This window comes from Cygnus atratus, chromosome 4 (assembly GCF_013377495.2).
Source record: "Cygnus atratus isolate AKBS03 ecotype Queensland, Australia chromosome 4, CAtr_DNAZoo_HiC_assembly, whole genome shotgun sequence".
Classification (NCBI taxonomy): domain Eukaryota; kingdom Metazoa; phylum Chordata; class Aves; order Anseriformes; family Anatidae; genus Cygnus; species Cygnus atratus.
In genome coordinates this window covers 48,217,823-48,239,238 of record NC_066365.1, presented here as the reverse complement: position 1 = coordinate 48,239,238, position 21,416 = coordinate 48,217,823, and the positions used below count along the sequence as shown (strand labels likewise).

At 36.0% G+C, this 21,416-nt stretch overlaps 1 protein-coding gene across 11 annotated transcripts in view; it reads right to left on the bottom strand.

Moving 5' to 3' along the window:
• Positions 1-21,416, bottom strand: part of DLC1 (DLC1 Rho GTPase activating protein) — a 271,834-nt gene that overhangs the window by 158,421 nt on the left and 91,997 nt on the right. For all 11 annotated transcript variants that reach the window (XM_035550926.2, XM_035550879.2, XM_035550847.2 and 8 more), the window contains 2 exons: positions 11,689-11,838; positions 8,986-9,126 (listed from right to left, as the gene is read on the bottom strand). In XM_035550926.2, the coding sequence (XP_035406819.1) occupies positions 8,986-9,126; positions 11,689-11,838 (291 nt within the window). The remainder of the gene's footprint in view (positions 1-8,985; positions 9,127-11,688; positions 11,839-21,416) is intronic.

Here is a 21,416-nt window from a genome sequence, read left to right as displayed (position 1 = left end):
TTAAATCATCTTATACACTTAATTTTGCACCACAAGGTATATTTAAAAATAGTGGTAAAATTAACTAATAGTGATATTACAATTTCACATCCTCCCCCACTTTTTTTTTTTTTTTTTTAAATACCGATGTCTAACCATTGCTGGAATGAGCCTCAGCTGTTCCTTACACACTTCTGGGATGCATAGCAGCAAGTCAGAGGCAGAAACGTAAGTTGGTGGAGTGGGTTATTTTTTGGCTATCAAAATCATTAGCTTTGAAAAAGCACTGAAATCAAAGGGGAATTTTCTGAGCAATTTATTCTTTATTACATGTATGTTTTCCAGGACATCTCTATTCGTAAGCTAAATAGAAAATGCTCTTTTCCACTCCAGCTTCATAGTAATTTAGATTACCAGCCTGAACCCTTGTATTTCACATTCGAGCTCTCAGGGAATTCCTCTATTCCAGACACTTTCTTGACTGAAAATCAGCCTAACATTGTTTTTGTGCAGAAACTTGACACAGTTTTTGGATCATGGTACTTGGCAGGCCTGAAGTCATAATGTTATGTTAGAGAAACGTTATGGCAGTCAGATAATTGAAGCATGGCACTGACTACTCTCTTGATTTTTATAAGATGGGATACCAACAATGCTTCTAGGAATCAGACATTCATTTGGAACTGGAGGACATACAACTCTCATTTATGTCATGAGCCTGAATGCAAATTCAGGCTGCCCTATGGTGAGTGTCTAAATAACCATATTTATTAATCAATGGGGCATGACTTAATGCTTTGAATATAGTGATAGTAGGCATGAAACAAGCTTCCTGAAGCATGGGAAAAGTGACATAAGACCACGTGGCATTTGAAAGGAGTATTCTGCATCCTTGTGGTAATTTATTCTAGTCAATAAATCTTTTAGCTCTGAGACAGGCCTTAATTCTGAAAAAGAAAAATACATCCGTATACTGATTCATGCGTAATTTCTGATATGCACAGCCTTGTTTATTTAAACAGACTTACTCCTGTGAGAAAATACATTTAACTGATTGCAAAATGGGGTTTGAAGACACAAACTAAATTGTGGCTGAAATTTTTAATTGTTTGACTTCTTATGACTCACATGATTAAAGTTCAGATAATTTGTTCTTGGAGAACCTGGAAAGCTCTCTTTTTCTGCATCTGCTCATGATCATCTAACAACAACACAGATGATTTCCTGCTTTTAAGCCTTGAGTACTTAAATTTGAACTACATAGAAGGATATTGGTCCTGAGAGCTACACAATAAAATGCATTCAAAGATTTCAGTTTCCATTTGTCTACCTTAGACACAGCAATACTCATAAACACAATGCTGGTGTGCAAGAACATAACAGATTTGATTCCAAGTGTCAGTAAGCCAGAACTGCAGTGAAGAATAAGGAGTGCAAAGAATGAGATGCCCCTCCTTTCCAAGGGGTTTAGGGATTGTCTTGCCCAGACCCAAATGCAAACAGAACATCAGAGAGTCCAGACTGCAGTTTCTGGGTTCCCTACCACAGCAGCATTCCCATAAGTGACCAGAAATGGTAATACCCTCAGCCTCTTTGCTCATGCAGAAAAGATGTAAGTTGTGTTCACAGGTCTAAGCAGATTTTGAAGAATTTTGAACTTTTTGCCCATTACATTTACAGACAGATATAACCATGAAACTTTCATCTGTAAAACATGTAAATGTGATATATTTCAATGTAAATACACATGCTTTTCTACTGAGCTACTTGAATATCCACAACTTCAGGTATGATCGATTTTTAGCTTAATGTAATTTTTTCTTACAGAGAAGATGACGTTTCCCATTCTCAATCACAAAAGGCTTGGATGAAATGAGAAAAATGAAAACCCTTCTGGATTTTGCAAAACAAACAGAGACTATCTTCTGAGAAGCCTGTTCAATGCTCACTATTTTTTCCTCACAATTGGGTCTGCTTCAAGCAAAAAGCAACATGCCAAGGAACCATTGCACTCCAGTATAACAGTGCTGTCAAACCCACATGCCTCCTATGGTGATACACATGTAAATGTGATATTATATTGTGTCAGCTATCATGGAGAAGACTGAAAACAGGATATGATTTTTATGGATACTAGCACTTAATGTGCAAATAGATTATTGCATGTACGAATATAAAATGTGGAATTCCTTATACGAAACTTAAAGTTCAAGGAATGCATCTAAAAACCTTCCAAACATCTTATGTCCATTAACAGATAATTTTTTCCTCCCTCATTGTAAAATCAGTTCTGTTTAGGACTAACTGGATTTTTTTAAGCATTTCTAAAGTCTCCCCACCCACTATCATTTCCATTAAAATTTAACTCCCAAAGAAAAATATCCACCTTTAGTTTATCATATCTTATCAATATTTAGAATACTTCTGTACAAGATGAAAAGCTTTTGAAACATGATACAATCTACACGTTTGTTATAAAACGTTCTATTCAGCCTGCTTGTCTGTAAAGGGTTTAGTGACCTGTGTCCCCTTTTCATTGCATTTACAAGATTCAGACAGCAGATGGCAGAATACAGAGATTTTTTTTTAAAAAAAAAACAACGCTATAAAAATACAATTAGCCAAGTTACTCTTAAGTCGTAATTTTTTCCTTCTGTGTATAAACAACAACAACAAAAAGACACTTATTGTACATAACCAGACTGACACACTGCTACAGACAGTATCAGCAACACTCCAGAAAGTTGGAGGACATGCGAAAAAAACCTACGTAAGCATAGCTGTTATAAACAGGTTGCAAGAAGAGACAGAAATATAGACATGCATCTTGATGTTACGGAAAGCACTCAGAAGTCTTCATGCTTAGTAACATGCAAGATAAGTATTTAGATTTCTGATACTGTGTTAGGATCAAACTTGGAAACAGAAGTGGGCAGCCTAATATATATATTTCCTGGGTGATACTGCAGTTACATAAAATGGCAAATGTTTTATTGCAGTATGAATTTTGGTTCACTTTGGTCACTGAGGAATCAATACTGATGGACTTAGAGACTGTCCCTGACCAGTGCAGCACTGTCAGTGATGTCATATCTGGAGTCTGTTTTTGGTTTAAATTCTATCAGCTGATAACTCTCATTGCAAAGAGTGTTTACCTTTTAGGACTTGTAATGCTTAGAAACCTTCATAGAGCAAAAAGCACCTCTACCATTTGCATTTTGTTTCTTTGTTCATTAGAGAAAAAATAAAATACATTTGGAGTTAACATAGGAAGTTACACTCAGAATATGAATTCCTTCGGGGGCCAAGCTAGAGAAAGAAAGAGTCAAAGAAAGATTTTTTGAGGTTCATGTAACAATCATAGCATAATCCTGTGGTTATCTACTACAAGAATGGCAAATGTAGATTCATGGTGATTTATTCTTTGGATAAAAACTTTATGGGATGAAAAAACAGGCTGTTAGAATCCAAATGAAAATATGATCATTTTAAAATTCACTTTCAAAACTGTCTAACCCTGTCTTCTAAAACACTTTTTTAAACATTGAAATGAAAGCTGGCAAGCAATACTAACTTAATTAACATGGTCATATCCTGAAATGCTTTCCCATCTTCTACTCATGAAAATTCTTAAGTTTTAAAGAAACAATATTTTGAATAATGTTGCACATTGAGTCTTTCTCTCTTATGCCTACAAGAATGACTTCCCATTTTGCCTGAAGGAATAAATGAATAACACAAGGAACACCACAGTTAATAAATAAGTATATATTAAACATAGGTATGATTCAGGGAGACAAAAATCTATCACCTTTCATGCGGCATAACCCACTCTGCATGATTTCACTAAAATATTCTGGATGTGGTTACACAACTCATAGTTCATCAAATTTAGTATAAAACGTAATACAGTGGGAGATGTAAACGCTTCAAGCAGTGACTTCCCTGATAATTCTTCTTTAGGGATATTTAATTATGAAATCAAGGTTTCCTTGTACTTACCATAAATTTTAGTTTAATTTTGTGCAGTAAAGCAGCAAGAAACATGAACTCTATTTTTCAATCTACAAAGCTATAAATTATTATTCACAGAATGATTTGGCTTTCTCTAAACAGCTGTAGTTTTAAAATATAATATGAATCAAAAGCATATGTGAAAGGCTATTATTTTATTACATATAAATGAACAGTTTGCGAAACTGTCATCTAAATAACAGAACCTCTTTCTCAATCCAGTAACAGGATTTGTGAAAGTGGATTTACGAGCTCATCCAGGGTTTCACTGAAATCAGTAGCTGCACCTGAATACCATTCTAGTGCTTAGCCAGACTAGGCATTTTGTACTTGCAGGCACAACTGTGCCTAAAATCACTTTGAGAAATGAGTGCATTTTAAATGAGTCATTACAGCTAATCTGAAAAACAATCTTCTCCTAGATACCAGCTTTTCTGGTGATAATAGATTTCTGATTACTTTGCACAGCATGATTAAGGCTAGGTTGGACATTGTTGAAGCAAGTAGGATAGGACAGCCAAGAAAAGCAGTAGGAAATAATCATGGCTGTTTTTTTTCACCTGATCAGAGAATAGATAGGCTTTGCAGAGCAGATGTTCAAGGACAAAAATTTGACCACAACTTTTAGGCCTGAGTTGCTATTGTCCTTTAGCCAACTTTTCTTATTCCTTAATTAGTTAACTTTTAACTGCACACTGGAGAAGGCTATTGTAACTTATCTTTTGTTATTAAAATATACTGAAGTTCTGTAACCACATATTGTTTTTATAATAATCAAGACAAATTTAGAACTCCGTCATTTCTGATCTTTACTGTTGAACAATATTATAAGTGCCCAGATGCGCGGCATTAGTTTGCAGAAGGCAATGACATATAGGATATTTACATTCCTTGCTCTCCAAATCCAGACCAGACACTCCTATTTTTCAGTGTTTCTCATGACCACTGGGGCAAAACATGTTGATTTCATATTTTTTTAAGCTGATTTCAACTCCCATGTGACATATGCTTGCCAAGTGTGCAGTTAATATTAAAAAAATCATTGTCTATTTTGGAGACTGGTGCATAAAAACCCCAGAACATAGGCACGTGCTAATTATAGATGCATGAACATTCTTCACTATGTAAACATAAATAATATAAAGATGCCAGAAACATTTCTTATTATCCAGTCCTAAATGATTTGGGAAATGCACCTATTCAGCCACATGAATCCATATTTCACAAGGACTATCCACGTATGCACTTTGCTGAATATGAACATTTTAGTTGTTATATTGTGGACCAAACTCTATTGATCACATCAAACTCTATCACTCTGATCATGAAATATAATAGTGGCAGATTCATCAACTTAGAGCTAAGATTATTCAACCATACACTTCTCATAAGACCCAAATACCACGTAACATGTACCAAATATATCTGCACAGTAAAGGCTTTCATGCTGCACCCTGCAGAATCATAGGAATAACTTTGCATAGAAATACATTTCTATAATGCTCTGGGGAGAATCCTGTTCTTCCTTGTCATGTCTCTGTGCAAAGAGTAAGGAGCGCTCCGTGCATGCGTGTGTTCCTGCATGTATATGTTTATGTTCGTCAGTGTGAATGTGTGTACATTACACATAAGAATGGGTTTAACTATTCATAAGTGCATTTTTAAGAAATGTTAAAGAACTTGTGCATGCATATACACACACTCATTTTTCTTTAAAAAGAATATTTATTATTAATTTGCAGAGAAAGTTTTAATTGCTACTGAATTTTAAAAAACATTTTAAAATTTTAAAAACCTCTGCAACTGGAAAGGTTAAGATTTCATAAAATCTTCCCATGAAAATTTAAAATGTCCTGCTTTTTCATTAATCAATCAGTGAATCATTTCTACCAGAACTATCACACCGAATTCTGCTTCCAGATATTCCAGCACAGTGTGGCATTGTTAGAATATATATTTTTTAATTTTTAAATCCATATAAAAATTAATAATCCTGAATAAATATAGTTGGTCTTTACTCAATTTTCCTATCTGTAAGATAAGGTCTTGTGAAGTTAATATGCTTTTCCGAGTTATTCAGCAAGGACTAGATTTGAACCCTTCCTGCCTTATTATTCCCACCCTCAACACCCCCAGTCTGAACAAGATGCCTTGTTTTAATTGTACATTCTGCTTTTCATGCAGTCAAGAGTTTGCTGTAGTTTGTTTAAAAATACCACATATCATTCCATAATATAACTAATTGCAGTTGCACTCTTGTTTACATATTATTAATAAACACAACAAAATAAGTTGTCCTTGGAGACTAAGCATCTGGAGTCCTTGAAGATATGCAGTTGTCTGCAGCAAAAAGGAAGTAAAGCCATTGAAACAGTCCACTGGGATTAAAAAGTAGCTTGCTGAGTTTTCAGTGCAGAATAATCCTATTCCTAGACCAGTTACTCTGACAAAAAAAAAAAAAAAGAAAAAAAAAGAAAAAAAAAGAAAGATGACAACTATGACAAGAGTCTCCATTACAGATAGAACGAACGCAACACTTTGAGGATTTTCATGGGTGATCTCTACGTGGAAATCACTGGCACAGAGGCATCCCTGATGTCTGTTCTGGGCAGTGTTTCATGGCAATGCCATTCACCACACTCTTTTTAAAAATTCATTCTGTGTAGAGCCCAATGCTAAACATGACCAGAAGAGTACAGGAGCTTCTTTTCTACCAGTATGGGGTGGGATCACAGTCCAGCACCAAGCAGCAGGCTATCCAGCCATGTAGACCAGATGAACAATGGGGCTAGAGACATACAAGGGTAAGGACTGAGGATGAATTTAAAAGATATCTGAGAGGATCTTGTTTTTCCCAGTTTGTAGGAGAGCTACATTCAAGAAAGAATGATAGACATTTTTGTACTTATCAAACCCACTGTGATAAAAATGAAAATATGGTCTTTGTCTGAAAACAGTAAAAAAAAAAAAGCCCACCCCCAAATCCCACTATAGCATGTGGTAAATCGCAGCATGCAAAACTTCAGGAAAAAAAGATTGTTTGGAGGAAATTTGGATTCACTTATCATCAATGTTAATAAAAGTGGACTCTGGACTGTAGCGGTAAAACCCACAAAATAGCAGATTTTTTTTTTTTTGAATATTCAAAGTTGCTCTACAAAGTAAGAAAAAAAAAAGGATCTCTTCAGAGTCACATACATTAAACATGCATTCAAAAGTATATCATAGAACAATATTCCCAGATGTGTTCAGCATGATATATCCAGCACAGTGAAAGTCAAAGAATAAATACTTATTAAAAGTGAATTAACACATACTGTTTAACTTCAAAGGAAGTGACCCACACCTCTGCAATGCCAGGTGATAAGAGTTCCCCAAATGTTAATAGAGAAACGCAAATTTAAAAAGGGATGTTTAATACCTTAGAGAGTGTCTTCGCTCTTCTCAGGATCTGGCAAAATGGGATATCACCTTCCAGCATAACATATGTACTTATTTGAGAATTTGTGCTTCTTTGTATGCAGTGACAGAGTGCAGAGCTCTCTATTTGCTATAGTTATGCACTGATGATAAATTACAAGTGAATTTATTTTTGTACAAGTGAACAATCCTAAATGTAAATGTTTATTAGAACTTTTGTTACTGCCTCAGTCAAAGGCATCAATTAACTTGCTATTATTGCAGTATAGTAAGTGACAGTTTGTCTCTATTTTACTTTTTATAAACTTGTTATAAACATATATATTTATGCTAACCACACTTTATATTTTAATATTTTATCCCAGATTTTGTGCTGGTCCAGTTACCAGCAGTGGTAGAATAGAACAGATGGAGCAGTCATTATGCTAAGACTTCTCAGCCAAAGTTTAGAAAAGTTTAGATTTCTCAGCTTTTTGAGGGAGCATAAAGAGCAAGTGCAAGTGGAAACAAAGTATGTCAGGAGTTTCTTCAACATCCAAGCTTTTCTGTGCACACTGATGGCTGAAGTGTTATGAAGAAGGATTCTTCAGTAGATGGACAATGGCAGCAAAAGGTAGGATCATGCTCCTGATAGCTATGAATGGATACAGAAGGCTGAGAGCTCCATTGTCTCCAATCTGAGGAGTAAACTATTTTTTTTTTCTCCCAAGCAAAGCAGGTTGCTTGGGAAATCTGTTTCCCAAAAGTCAGTGGTGTAACATACAAGTGCATCAACTATGTACAGAAAAAGTATGCACAGCAGCCCCATTGGCTGCTTACAAGAATTTCACTGCAAAGGTGAAAATGACACCTGGAGGACCTGCCCGTGTACTGCATAATAAGGAATGCTTCCTTTTGAGTGCATTGCTCAAGGCTGGCACCAGTCTTTACAAAAAGGCGCTTTAGCTTTTTTAACAGCTTGAGGAAATCTCTTTGCCATCTCTGAGCTCTCAGGCTTGTGTCTCAGGAAATGTATCACTGCTGTGTGTACTGGCACCTGCAGGAAAGGGTCTGCCTGCTCAGAGGCTTCCGTTTGATGCCAAACGTGTGAAGCTGCTTGCCATATTTGTCCTTAGAATGACATTCCTCCTACAGCCATGTAATACCTCTGCTTTCAGTACACAACGGTTTAGCCTTTCAAGATGACTAGGATGACCGGGTTTAGGCATCATAAATCAAGCTATGTGGTTCAACTGTCTTTTTCACTGGCTGCATCCTCCAAGAGATTTAGGAAATGTTCCAAGTGACACCACTTCAGGAAACATTATCTTCCAAAGTAAAATGGAATAGCTCCATTAATCTATTTTCCCACATAAAAACTTAGCTTATTATAATCATCACCCTATGTTTCTAAATGTCAAACTTTTACTTTGCCACTCAAAAAGCACCTTGATACAAGTAGCATTACTTGTCCATTTTTTTCCATGTCACACACTTACTTCTGTACAATCAAAGTAGTAATTAGTATAAAATAACTATTTCATTTCCAACCAAGTATCATGACTGATGTTAAAACACAATCTTTATACTCACCCCAGCCTTTGGTTTAGCTCCAGAACTGGCTGCTGAACAGGATGGTGCTGGGTCAGGAGTTTGAATGTTAGGAGATAGGTTTGTTTGTGAGTGACTTACTGAAGCAACATCCACTCCGCTTTCAGAACCAGATTCAACATCCTATTAAAAAAAAAAAAAGTTGCAAGTCTTTTCAGTAAATATGAATATGAAACAAAAATCTCCATCTTTTAAGTAACAGAAATGTTTAAATAGGACCACTCAAATTTATATGCCTAATTCTCTATATTCCCCTTATTCTTCTCTGTAATTCCCCTTATTCTTTTCCATCACCTACACATTCTCTTGCTTTCCTTTTCAATGTGGTGGTTTGCATTAGCTGCTGTTATGAAATTATAAATCACCACTAACATCAAAGCTATAATTCCCCTAAATAGTAGAATGCAGGGTAAGAAAAATCAGTTCAGGGCTGGAGAAGTCTGACATTTTTCTCTGATGTTCAGCATTTCCTGTGGGCTCCCACCTTCTGTCTCCGGCAGCACTGCAAGCTCTGTGAACATCTGTAAACCATTACACAGCTGAAATGACATCACCACGCAGCAGTTTATACAATTCAGAGGTACAGCTCCCTCATTTTTTGGAATCAGCAAACACTTATCAGCCAAATGTTATTTCTGGTTAGAATGCCCTTACTTTTAATGACACTGGTTACATTCCTTATTTGAGAATAAAAAGAAGAAATATAGGACATTTTATTTTTGAGGAAGTAAAAATATAGCATGTGGTTGATTTACTGCATAGAGTGAGGGTAGGGGATTATATTGCTTGCAGATAAATTGTGACACATATCTGGCAAAGAGCTGGCTATGTGTAGGACCAGCCATATACTGTCAGGATTATTAGCTGAGGTGCAGCCTGCGAATACAGTGCATGCAGAAAAGCCTGAACTATTAACCCCATCCAACTCTGCAGATAAAGCCTCAGTTTCCTAATACCACCTTCCTAGAATAGCTGAAATATCAGGCAGAGATATCTCAGGGGGTTGGTCCTGAACTGCCAATTAGGCAGGTGCCTCTGCACCACGTACCTAAGCGTGCTATTTTCTGGAAAGGGTTATTAACTAGAAACAAGGCTGTGGTCTAGGTGGAACTATGCATTCAAGCCAGGCTGTTCCTGCCAGCATGTCCTCTGCAACATGAAGCGCCGGGAAATGCAGCAGAGCCACAGAAATGCCTCTGCAGAAGACAGTTTGGGAACAGCTGGTCTTAGAAGCTCCTGTTCGGTGGAGCTGTACTGCCTTGGTGCAGAACCATGCTGCCTGTCCTAATACCCACGTTTTTGTATCATATTCAAATGTGCATTAATATGAGACCGAACACAATGCACAAGTGTTCTGAAGACCAAACCTTTTAATCTTCTGATTCATACTACTCAAAGGCTCAAAAATTCCTAGAAAATCTGTATATATATATATACACACATACACCATATATACCATATTTGTTGCAAGCTGTCCTTCATGGGGACTGTCTTCCAGCACGGAAACAGGTACCGACCCTGATTATATTGCAGGCTTACTCATTTAGATTGCCCCAACTCCCTATATTGCTATAAGAAATTAGCTAAAATGTTGGCACTCATTGGTGAGATATGGAGAAAAGATGTTACCATTGTATTATAGCCTTCCCCTCTCATCAGTGCCCAAGGAGATACTGTGAATACACTGAAATCCAGAAGGAAAATGTTTAACTATTAAAGGTGTAATTATGTTGCATCCTATAAAAATGATATATTATTTAATATTCAGCTGACCAAACCCACTGACACGTAAATACATCTTTTCTCACCTACAGACCACTTACTAGACTATATAGCAATAATGAAGTCTGGTTTTAATTGGAAAAATCCCTCATATTTTAAAACAAAATACCACCAACAAAAACAAACAACCTGAATATTAGCCGAGACATTTTGGGGCAGTATTTCTCAGGTTTCTTAAATTGAAAAACAGCTGCAACACATATGGGTAAAATTAACAGGAAGCCTGCATGAGAACACCTTGGGTCAGTCATTTCATGTTCTTCACAGTTACACGTGTAAACATTTTTCAGAAAAAAAGAATGCATCAATCACATTTGTGACCTGTGTAATCTCCCTTCTGACTACTCTCAGCAAGGAATTCTCTCATTTAAATAAATCAAATAATTAAACTAATTAAACTAATTAAAATGCATGACCAGAATCTTTCTTAAAATGAGAGAGGATTTCATAAGTGTATCTCTGCCAAAAAATTCCTGGACCTTCTCACTGGCGGAAAAGCAAGACCTGCAGCTCATGTTTACTTTCAGATCTAATTTAATGTCAAATTACATGTACACATATGCTCTGAGACTGGTGTGATCCTGACTCGGTGATGAGACTGTGTTTACAGTAAGTGATAGTAAGAGAGCTAGATATTTTCTGGATCTTGATGACCTCTTTTTCTTTCATCTGAGGAACCTCTGAAGTGCTCATTTACAAAAGGATGCCAAAAAGGAAATATTGGATGCCACTACCACTGCCTTCAAAACATGTACAAACAAAAACACAAGACAAATTCTTTACAAACAGAGCTTTAGTTCTGAAACCAAGGGGCTGATAAATGTGAGGAGTGAAATAATAAATAAATAAAAATGTGAAGTAAAAAGAGATTTTACTCAGAACAATAAGAAAGATTAAGCTCACAGGTATATGCCTCCGTTTGTATGTTGGGGTGCTGGATGGAGAAGAGCCTGCACTGAGAGCATTTTCAATATCCTGATCCAGCTGGTCCAGTTTCATAATTAACAGCACCATTGAATCCAGTCGTGGTCGATCCCGATCTTCTGTTATTTCCTAAGGAACAAAACATACAATTGCTAAATCTCAAGTGATATTACTTGAAAAGAATAAAATGCCTATTACTTGAAAAGAATAAATAATCCTGTTTCTTAATTTGGCATGAAAATACATTAAATAATAAGAAGAAAACTCTCTATTTTTTAGCCAGGGAAAAGAGTTTTGTAACATCAATTCACTAAGAATTGATTTACTGCTGGAAAACATTTTATATTAACATTTAGTATACATAACAGAAATTAAAATTAAAAAAATCGCCCACTTGTTTGATACAAAGACATCATTGTCATTTCCTTAGTACACATACTCTATAAAGAGTTACAGATTCTAAACTTTCCTCCAACATTTCACCCCAAGTTAATTAAATTGTTTGTACAAATTAAAATTATAATAGTTAATATATGATTGAAATGGGAGAGAAGGAAGTTCAAAGAAATCATTGTCTGGCAGAGGGTAACTGCAACTGCTTTTCCTTCTGGAGCACATCAGCATAACTATGCTTTGTAGTTTTTTGCTGAACTCTTTTCTGCTCAATTTTTTTTTTTTGGCTGGAAATTCTCAATACACACAAGATACATTACCTCTATAGAAAACACAGCATAGTAGATACTTTGACTGGGGAGAGGGATGAGGGATGTTAAAATGACAGTTTTGAACATCTAGTTTACGCAGTTTATTTTCCTGTGCTCCATTTGTAGCAAATGGAGACAAAAATGATCTTCAAAAGGGCAGCTCAAAGCAAGGTCTTCAATTAGATGGAGTAAATAATGTTCTCAAGGAGCTCCTCCCTGTCTTTTTCTTTTATATAGAGTGTTATCACAAAAGTTAGCCAGCTAGCCTGCCTCAAAATTCAGGAATATGAAAACCTCCACTGGTTCCTGTATGGATTTCCACAACAGGAAATTAGAAAATGGGAAGTTCTATTAACTCACTTGAAATAATATTTTTACAAATCCTTCTTGAGAAAAGGAAACAAAGATGTTATAATTGCTTCATTGTGTCCCAGAAGTAGGGAATATAAATGCCTAAATTAGCCAGTTCTGATAGTTACTAAACTGTTTTTCCCGTTATACAGAGATTTCTCCATTTAGTTAGCAGTAATAAAACTGATAGCACTTTTTATAGACTGCTTCAAAGACTTTGCTAAACATGAATTAAATGTCTCCAGTTAGAATTTAAGGAACAGTATGGATAAAACAGTTTTATAAAACATGGTCTACGTGGTCTATATGTGAAGACAAGGTTGACCAAATGTTACTTAACCAAATCTTAGAAAAGCAGAAATACAGATCTCTCAGTCCATAGCAGAGTTATGTGTAATGTTCATAGCAAAGGCCAAACCCAAGAAGACTGCATTTCATTTTTCATTAGAACATGATATTTTGGATTGGGTTGCTGAAAAAGCTTACATGTTTGCAGGACATCCTGATGAACCCGAACTGAGTTTAGAATGATCCTGTAACAATATTACCTCAAAATGACGTAGCAATCAGTGACTTGGTTTAAATTTCACTTTCTTTCAAACTGAAAACAGTGTCCCAAAAAGATTCATTGAAACCCCATGCATCATCATTTTAACTGATCTAATTGATGTTCAAAGTTTATAATAGTCAGAACAGTTACTTCATCTAATCCACAAAGGTGCAGAATGCACAGCAGAGTCTGCTAATGAAAGAGAGAGGACCTTCTTTGTGCTGTGGATTTATACTCCCCATGCTGGGTGATGTGGTAGCCAGTTTGCCCTTGTTGTAAAGTGTGCACAGCAAAGTCACAATCTAGAGAGAACCAGTTGCTGCTAATAAGGTCTCCCCTGAGCCTCCTCTTCTCCAAACTAAACAACTCCACTTCCCTCAGCCCTCAGTCCTCATAGGACTTGTGTTCCAGGTCCTTCATCAGCTTCGTAGCCCTTCTCTGGACATGCTCCAGGGCCTCGATGTCCTTCTTGTAGTGAGGGGCCCCAAGATGAACACAGCACTTGAGGTGCAGCTTCACCAGAGCAGAGTACAAGGGGATGATCACCTCCCTGGTCCTGCTGACTACACTATTCCCGATACAAGCCAGGATGCCATTGGCCTTCTTGGCCACCTGGGCACACTGCTGCCTCATGTTCAGGGGAGCATCAATCAGCAGCCCCAGGTCCTTTTCCTCTGCACAGCTTTCAAGCCACTCTCCCCCAAGCCTGTAGCATTGCATGGCATTGTTGTAGCCAAAGTGCAGGACCCAGAACTTAGCCACATTGAACTTCATCCCATTGGCCTCTGCCCATTGACCCATCCTGTCCAGGCCCCTCTGCAGGGCCTTCCTACTCTCTGGCAGATTGACACTTCCCCCCCCCCCCCAACTTGGTGTCATCTGCAAACTTACCGAGGGTGCACTCAATTCCCTCATCCAAGATATTAAAGAGGATGGGCCCCAACAGCGACCCATGGGGAACACCACTTATGAGCGGTTGCCAGCTGGATTTCACCCCATTTAGGTTTGATTGGAAATACAACACTGGAAAGGGTAATCAACATAAAATTCATAACTGACTGATAGACAAAACTAATTGCCCTACCACAACAAAATGAGTGGTGGTGAATGGATGTTTTTGTTTTGTTTTGCTTTGTTTTGTTTTTCCAGATTGCAGAGATAGTAGATATTTTACACAAAGAAAAATAAAATGAAAAAACACAAATGGAGTTTTCTCCAAGCAAATTGTTCGACTCTTCCTGCCAAACAAACTATAAGCTTGCTCTGCATGTAGCAGATTGAGAATGCTAGAAAAGAATCTGCTGAAATGAATAGGTGGCAAAATATTGCTCAAAGTGATATTCAGGCTTGACACAACCGTCTGGCTTTGCAAGCAAGCACCTCTTTCGGAAACAATAATATTATCGGTATGGTATTCAGCTATTCTGTTCAGTAGTCCTAGCAATGGTTTGTGGTTCTGACTGCTGTTGACCTCAACCTTGTCATGAGAAGTTTCAACATTTTAACTAACTTGTTTTCACATTTTACTGAATAGCACAATAATCTCCTTCTGTTTGGCCGTGTTGCTATTAAATTGTGTACATATAAGCCTAAAAATTATATCGAAAAAAACATATACAAATAAAAGAAGGCTAATCTTGAGTTGGAGATTCAATACAACAGACTAAATAAATATTATTAGGAGATTAATTTATGTTTAGACATTTTTAGCCTTGATATTATTTAATAAATTTCCAAGAGCTTTATAGCCTATTTGTCTTTTCTGTATCTCTCTTGTGTGTATATTCTGAGATTTTATTACCAAAGTGTGATATGATCCAAAGCCAGCAAGACATTAGCAATTCGTTTTCATTTGAAAACATAGTATTTCCTTTGCATCCAGTCTCTCACATTTTCCTACTCTGGCAGTTAGTTACTTTCCAAATTAGTATACAATCATATAAATGACATTTATAGAATTAAACAGAAATTCTACCTTTAGCATTATGAAATCAGAACTTAAGTATTAGAAGGTAACTGTTTGAAAATGACCCTTAAAACCTTAATTTCTGCCTTCAGGCATTTGTACTGGGCAATTCAAGAATGTATGATGAACATACAGGGTAGGTTAAACTTTAAACTTGTCTGGAGATTTTATTTTCAACATCTGCACAAAATGAGGAATCGCTTTAGGTCACAAACTGGAAAAAGCAATAGTTCTTTCAATTTGTATACTCCCTGCTGTGAAAAAGGAGTTAGTTGAATTTGAATGTATTCATATGTTTAGAACATTGTAGAACATTGTATTGTAGTCATTCCCAGAATGAAACAAGCTAGAATTACTCCTAAATTAAGTATTTCATCCCCAAAGTTAAGTTCATATTAAAAGAAATCCAAACATTTTTACAAGGAAAACATTTCACAAGCCCTGTTACTAGCATCAGCATACAATGCTAATACAATGAAAATATTTCGGGAAATGTGGCTACAGATGAGATTCAGCCTCTTTTTAGACGCTTTTGCCATTTTGGAGTTTATATTGTCATTGAAAAGAATAACACTATTTTCTCCCCCTAAGTACTCCTATGTCTTCAAATGTTTGTTTGTCTTTTTGCTACCAAGCTCCTTTGTGCTTAAATTTGCAAACTAAGGTTGTTTAATAGGTGTCACTACAGCAATAACACTCTGCACTAACACCTTGCAATGTCTGCATATAAAGTTCTTTGTGCAAAATGTTATATTTTTGATTTTGAATGTTTCGTGGATAGACAGCAACTGACGTAGAGTATTTCTAAAAATACAAAATACCTCTTTTTTTTTTTAATTTAAGATTGCAACTTTTATATGCGTGTTATCAGTACAATATGATGATTGTAACCTACTCAGAAACAAAAGAGACCAGCCAAGGTGTAATTTCAGTCCTTCTACACTGCAGTGTTCAGGTCACAGGCTTTGAAAACTACCTAAAAATGTTATCTTTCTCTAAATTTTACACTCATACTTTACAGTGCCATATTGGAGTCCTATTCTCCATTATATTAGGGGAGTGTTCTGAGTGGAGAATATTAAAATACAATGAGAAAACTAAAGCGCTCCATTCCTTTTTGACACAAGACACAAGTCCAAGACACCAGCAAAGATCACAGTAAGGTTACTATTGTAAATCATATTTTGAACAAATATTTAGAATAGACTGAAAATGGAACAAATAACATAAACATACACTGATGTACACATGCACAGGTGTGCTCATGCATGCAGATGTCAACACACATTCACCCACATTTTTGGGAAAGCAACTTTTTTTCTGATTCTTCTCATAAGCAATTTAAATAGCTGACTAAATATTTCCAAACATAATGTATTCTGTAGCACTGGTTTACAGTTCCCTCCATAACATGCACTTTTTAATTCCCATTAAACCTATAAATGAGTTATGTTTGCAGAAGTTAAGACTTCAGAGACACTTGATTTCTATATAATGTAGAAATTGTGACTTTCACAACCATATCCTTCTGGAAAAGAAAGTTAATAAATACAATAGCATCTGAAAATCTACCTCTGAAAGACACAACCTTTTAATAAAATGCATGCTGTTTACAGTTCCAGACAAAAATAAATGGCTTCTTCCTTCAGCAATAGTGCTGTATTCTCTAGAAAGAGAGGAAAAAGCACTGAAAAATGATACAGAACATAAAATCTGAATCTACCCAAGCTGGAAAATGCCAGGAACTCAAAGATTTCAGGACTAGAAGTGAGGTGAAGCTTCTCCACTTCCCCAACCTTTCCCAAGATCTTTCAAGCCTGTGTGCTCTTCACAAATAAGGTCTCCTGAATTTCACCTGATTTCGACTGCATAAACTTGCCATCTTTCATGTTCTAAACTAATTTAACCTAAACAAAAGCCTAGTAACTTCCTTTCTACAGACATTTTTGCCTAAACACATGCTCAGCCTGTAGGCTGTACTCCATATTGGTTGAGACAGATTTGAACGTAGTTCTCCACGTTTCATGTTGGCCAAATAAACCATCTAGCAGAGATGTTATTTTAACAGTGAAATTCAGCAATTCACTATTGATGAAATGGAAAGTCACTCAAAAACCTTGTGACAGAATAATCTGAGGAATTATTATTACTTGGCTGTGTACACTCATCAGGGACTGCAGGCAGTAGTTATGCATGAAGTGGTTGCTCTTGAAACACAACAGCTCTGCACTGTACAACTAAGTCAAGCAGGGTCAGTCTCTAGCTAACGTCATATTACCATGGGTAGATACTGGAATGGAAAACAGACTACACAGTCTGTCATTACTGCGTTAACGTTATATCTATTCTCCTGCAATAGTAAAGGAAAGAATAATTGGTGGAGCTAATTCAGGTAATCAACAGAAGATAAATCAAACCTAAAATTAACAACCAGTTTTAACTAACAAATAATCTAAAGTATAAGATTTATAAAATAGTGTTTAAAAAAAAACCACAGAGGATGAAATCCAGCTCTCTTTCTTTGCAGTTACACTTGTTTACAGTAGCTGGTCTGATGACACTGAACTCCCAGTAGTCATTCCTGATTTAGGATCATGTCAGCGTTATGACTATGAAAATTTGCCAAAATCAAATCGCATAAGGGTACAGAGCACAACACGAACATTATGGGTCTTCAATGGGTGAAATAATATAGTGAAAACATAAAATCATTAATCATGCTCTTTTCAGCATAGACAATATTCAGTTACTTTCTGATTTCCTTCTTCGTATTTTGTAAATTGGCACTATATGCGTTCTAAGAGTCATGCTGGCTATGACTGACAAACTAAGCAAAAGACAAGTTTTTACCTTTACTGGACCCCTTGCTACCTCTGCTTGCTACAAGGGGAAAGACTTGTGCTTTGTGGAGAATATTATGACAGCAATCTGAGCACTTATTATCAGACTGGAAAAATATTGCAGTTGTATAGAACCTCACAAGTGAAAGATGACAGATGCTGCATTCTTGATATTGCAAAAAACACCTCTGGTTTGGTTATTTTGTGCAAAGTCAAAAACAAACTACTTCAGTGAACATCTTACTGCTTTCATATTATGCTGAAAATCTAGCAGGGCCATACCACAAGGCAAAATAGTGACTTCATTTTAATTGTCAGAAATTAAACCAGAGTACTGACATTATGAAATTTTGCTTGGATATATATCTGTTGTTGGTGTATGTTTTACAAATAAACAAATATGTTTGTGCATTTATATATTTGCGCATTTATATATTACATGTCTATTTTGTAGGTTGATAGGAGGAGAACGGTCTTATTTTTGCAGTTAAATCAGAGGAAGGGTTTGTCCTTCAGGAAACCTGTTCTGGTCTTTGCAATTTTATTTACACTTATTTTTCTTTGACTTATCAAACTAGATAGTTCAGGTAAATCAAGAATTGATGCCAACGATCATTCACATGGGTCCTCATATCTAGTGAAATCAAATGAATTAGGAATCAGATCTATGAGACTGTGCATGGTCCAAACTCCAAATTATATCAGCTACAAGGAACAACATGTGAGAAAATTTAAGTAAATTAATCATAAATCATTGTGAATCTCTTCAAGTTTATCTATTATGATAATTTGTATTGTTTTATAATGTTTTAAAAATGTTATACCACAATTCTACCATTTGAAATGCGAAGAGTTACTGAGGACTTACACCCATTTCTGATGTTTGTTCTTTTTCTCACAAACTATGTATTAAGATTAAATAGCAATTCTAAATATTTCAAGGCAAAAGTGTGAACAATGGGGGGGGGAGGAGGGGCAGGGGGTGGACCAACTGAACACCCTTCTTAATGTTGTGGGAGTAAGCACAATTTAAAATAATAAAAAAAAAAGTCCCACTGGTATTCAAGAAAAGTCAGTCACTTCTGAAAGAAAATAAATTCTGACATCTCTTGATACTAAGTAGAAGTTTTAATTTGTTCCTTATAATGATGAAGTGAAATTGAAGTGAATATACCTAAAGTGATTGTAAAATTTAATACAGGTGTTTCTTAGAAATGAAATACAGACTCAGCCACAACAGGTCTTGACTACTATGTGCAATAAAACTTTCTATTCGTAATGAATATATTGACACTGTTAGGTTGATACTATTTTAGCTTTGCTGTAATATCTTCTAGGCATAGATGGTGCCTAAACCTGGACATAAGGAATTATTTATGAACAGAAAGTGAACCTAATGCTTTCAGTTTTACACTGCACTGAAGACAGTTCAAAGAATACAGGGGAAGAGGTATGAATATAACACCTAGTTTGTCCTTCAATTTAACAATGAAAATATTAGAAACCAGGTAATACTTATATGAAGTCTGTTAGTGATACTATACCACAATACCTGAAGATATTGCAATTATAGTACTGAGCAGTCTCCTAAAATTAATGGTACTCTTTCCACTGATTGCAATGGGCTTTGAATCAGGCTTCAGACAGAAATAAGTATTAAAAAACATAAAATCATATTACACTCTGACTTTTTCCAGGTGAGAAACAAAGTGCCTTAGATGGTTATCATGCTAACCGTGCTAAGAGTTCTGAGAATACAGGTTGCACCATCAACTCAGTCTTTTTAGGTAAGTTATCTGTTCATTAATATGAATGCGATTTCAGTAAATGAAAAAAAATACTATTAAAAAGAACAAACAAACACAACACAATCCACTGGCTAATAATATCTTAATCAATCTCCCTATTTTTTTGTGTGTGGAAGGAGATGAGTTTCTATTCAGTGTATGAAGTTCTGGTAACTTAAGAGCCTGCAGAATATTCACTATATTTGCTTTTCTTTCTGAGAAAAATGCTTATGCAAAACTAGAAGGCACTATGGAAGAAATGTGCTGTTATACAAAAACTATAACAAATTATCAGATGAAGGGAGCAGGTTTATCTAGTTACTTAATCTTGTAAGTTTTGCCACATGAGGGCTTAGCTTGAAGAATTCCAAGTTATCATTCACCTTTTTTCTAATTTTAGGGGGTAAAAATATAAATATTTAACTGCTTCTGCCTTTCATTTTAGTTTTATATTGCTCTTCTAAGTCCTGTGGGCCTATTTATATTTCTTTGTATACACAGTCACATAAACAAACACACACATCCATGCATACACTCTGATTTGCAAAGCAAAGAGACTTTGTACATTGATGATAGGTTTAAATTTGGCATTCTTTTCTAAATATAGAAACAAATATTACAAATATTTACCTGGAGAGACTATTAAAAAAACTAGATTGCACTAGCTCATTACCAAGATTTTCCTGAGAATTTGTATATCTTGAATGACAAAATGTAGGAACATTTTGTAATAACCTGCAGCTCACTGAAATGAGTCCAGTGCTTATGGCTTCTGAGAATCCAGTCATGTATTTAGATATCTAGATAGAGACAGAAGAATCTGCATTTATCATTCTCTTTTCTGTAATCTTGCTCAAGTTAGCAATTTACGTGGGAAATTTACTAGGTCTGTCCACCAAACACAAACAGTTTGTGATGCCTCTTGTATCTGGAGAAGGCCATTAAGAGAGAAAGGGAATCGAGGAAAACTAAGATAAGGTACATCCAGCAAAGAATACTATTCCCAGTATTCTGGGAGAGATCATGGAGACCTCTGTAAAGAGAAAACAAAGAAAATAAGAAACTTCAGAGCTGAGGGTATGAAAAGACTGAGTTTGGGGAATCACTGTTGACAGAAGAGCTAGAGTCTTGTACAGAAAGTTATACGATATCAACAGGTATGTATTGACCGCAGCGGCTCTCAGGGAGTCCAGACAACTCCATGTCTAAAAAAACAGCAGGATCAAGGCACAAAAAGTATGAAACCAACTGCATGATGCCTATTTTAAATGAGTCACCAGTTAATCTGCTCTGCTACAGGATGGACTTAATTTATGCAGTAAGGAAAGTATCACAGCATCACAAAAGAATCAAACTCCATAAACCACTCAACTTCTTCCAGGTGAGAAATAAAAGTGCCTTAGATGGTTAAAATGCTAACCCTATTAAAACAAGAAGTTTAAGGTTACAGGTTGAAAGGGGTGATGTGATGTGGGATGTTCTGCATGTGCTGTGACAAGACCTACTTAC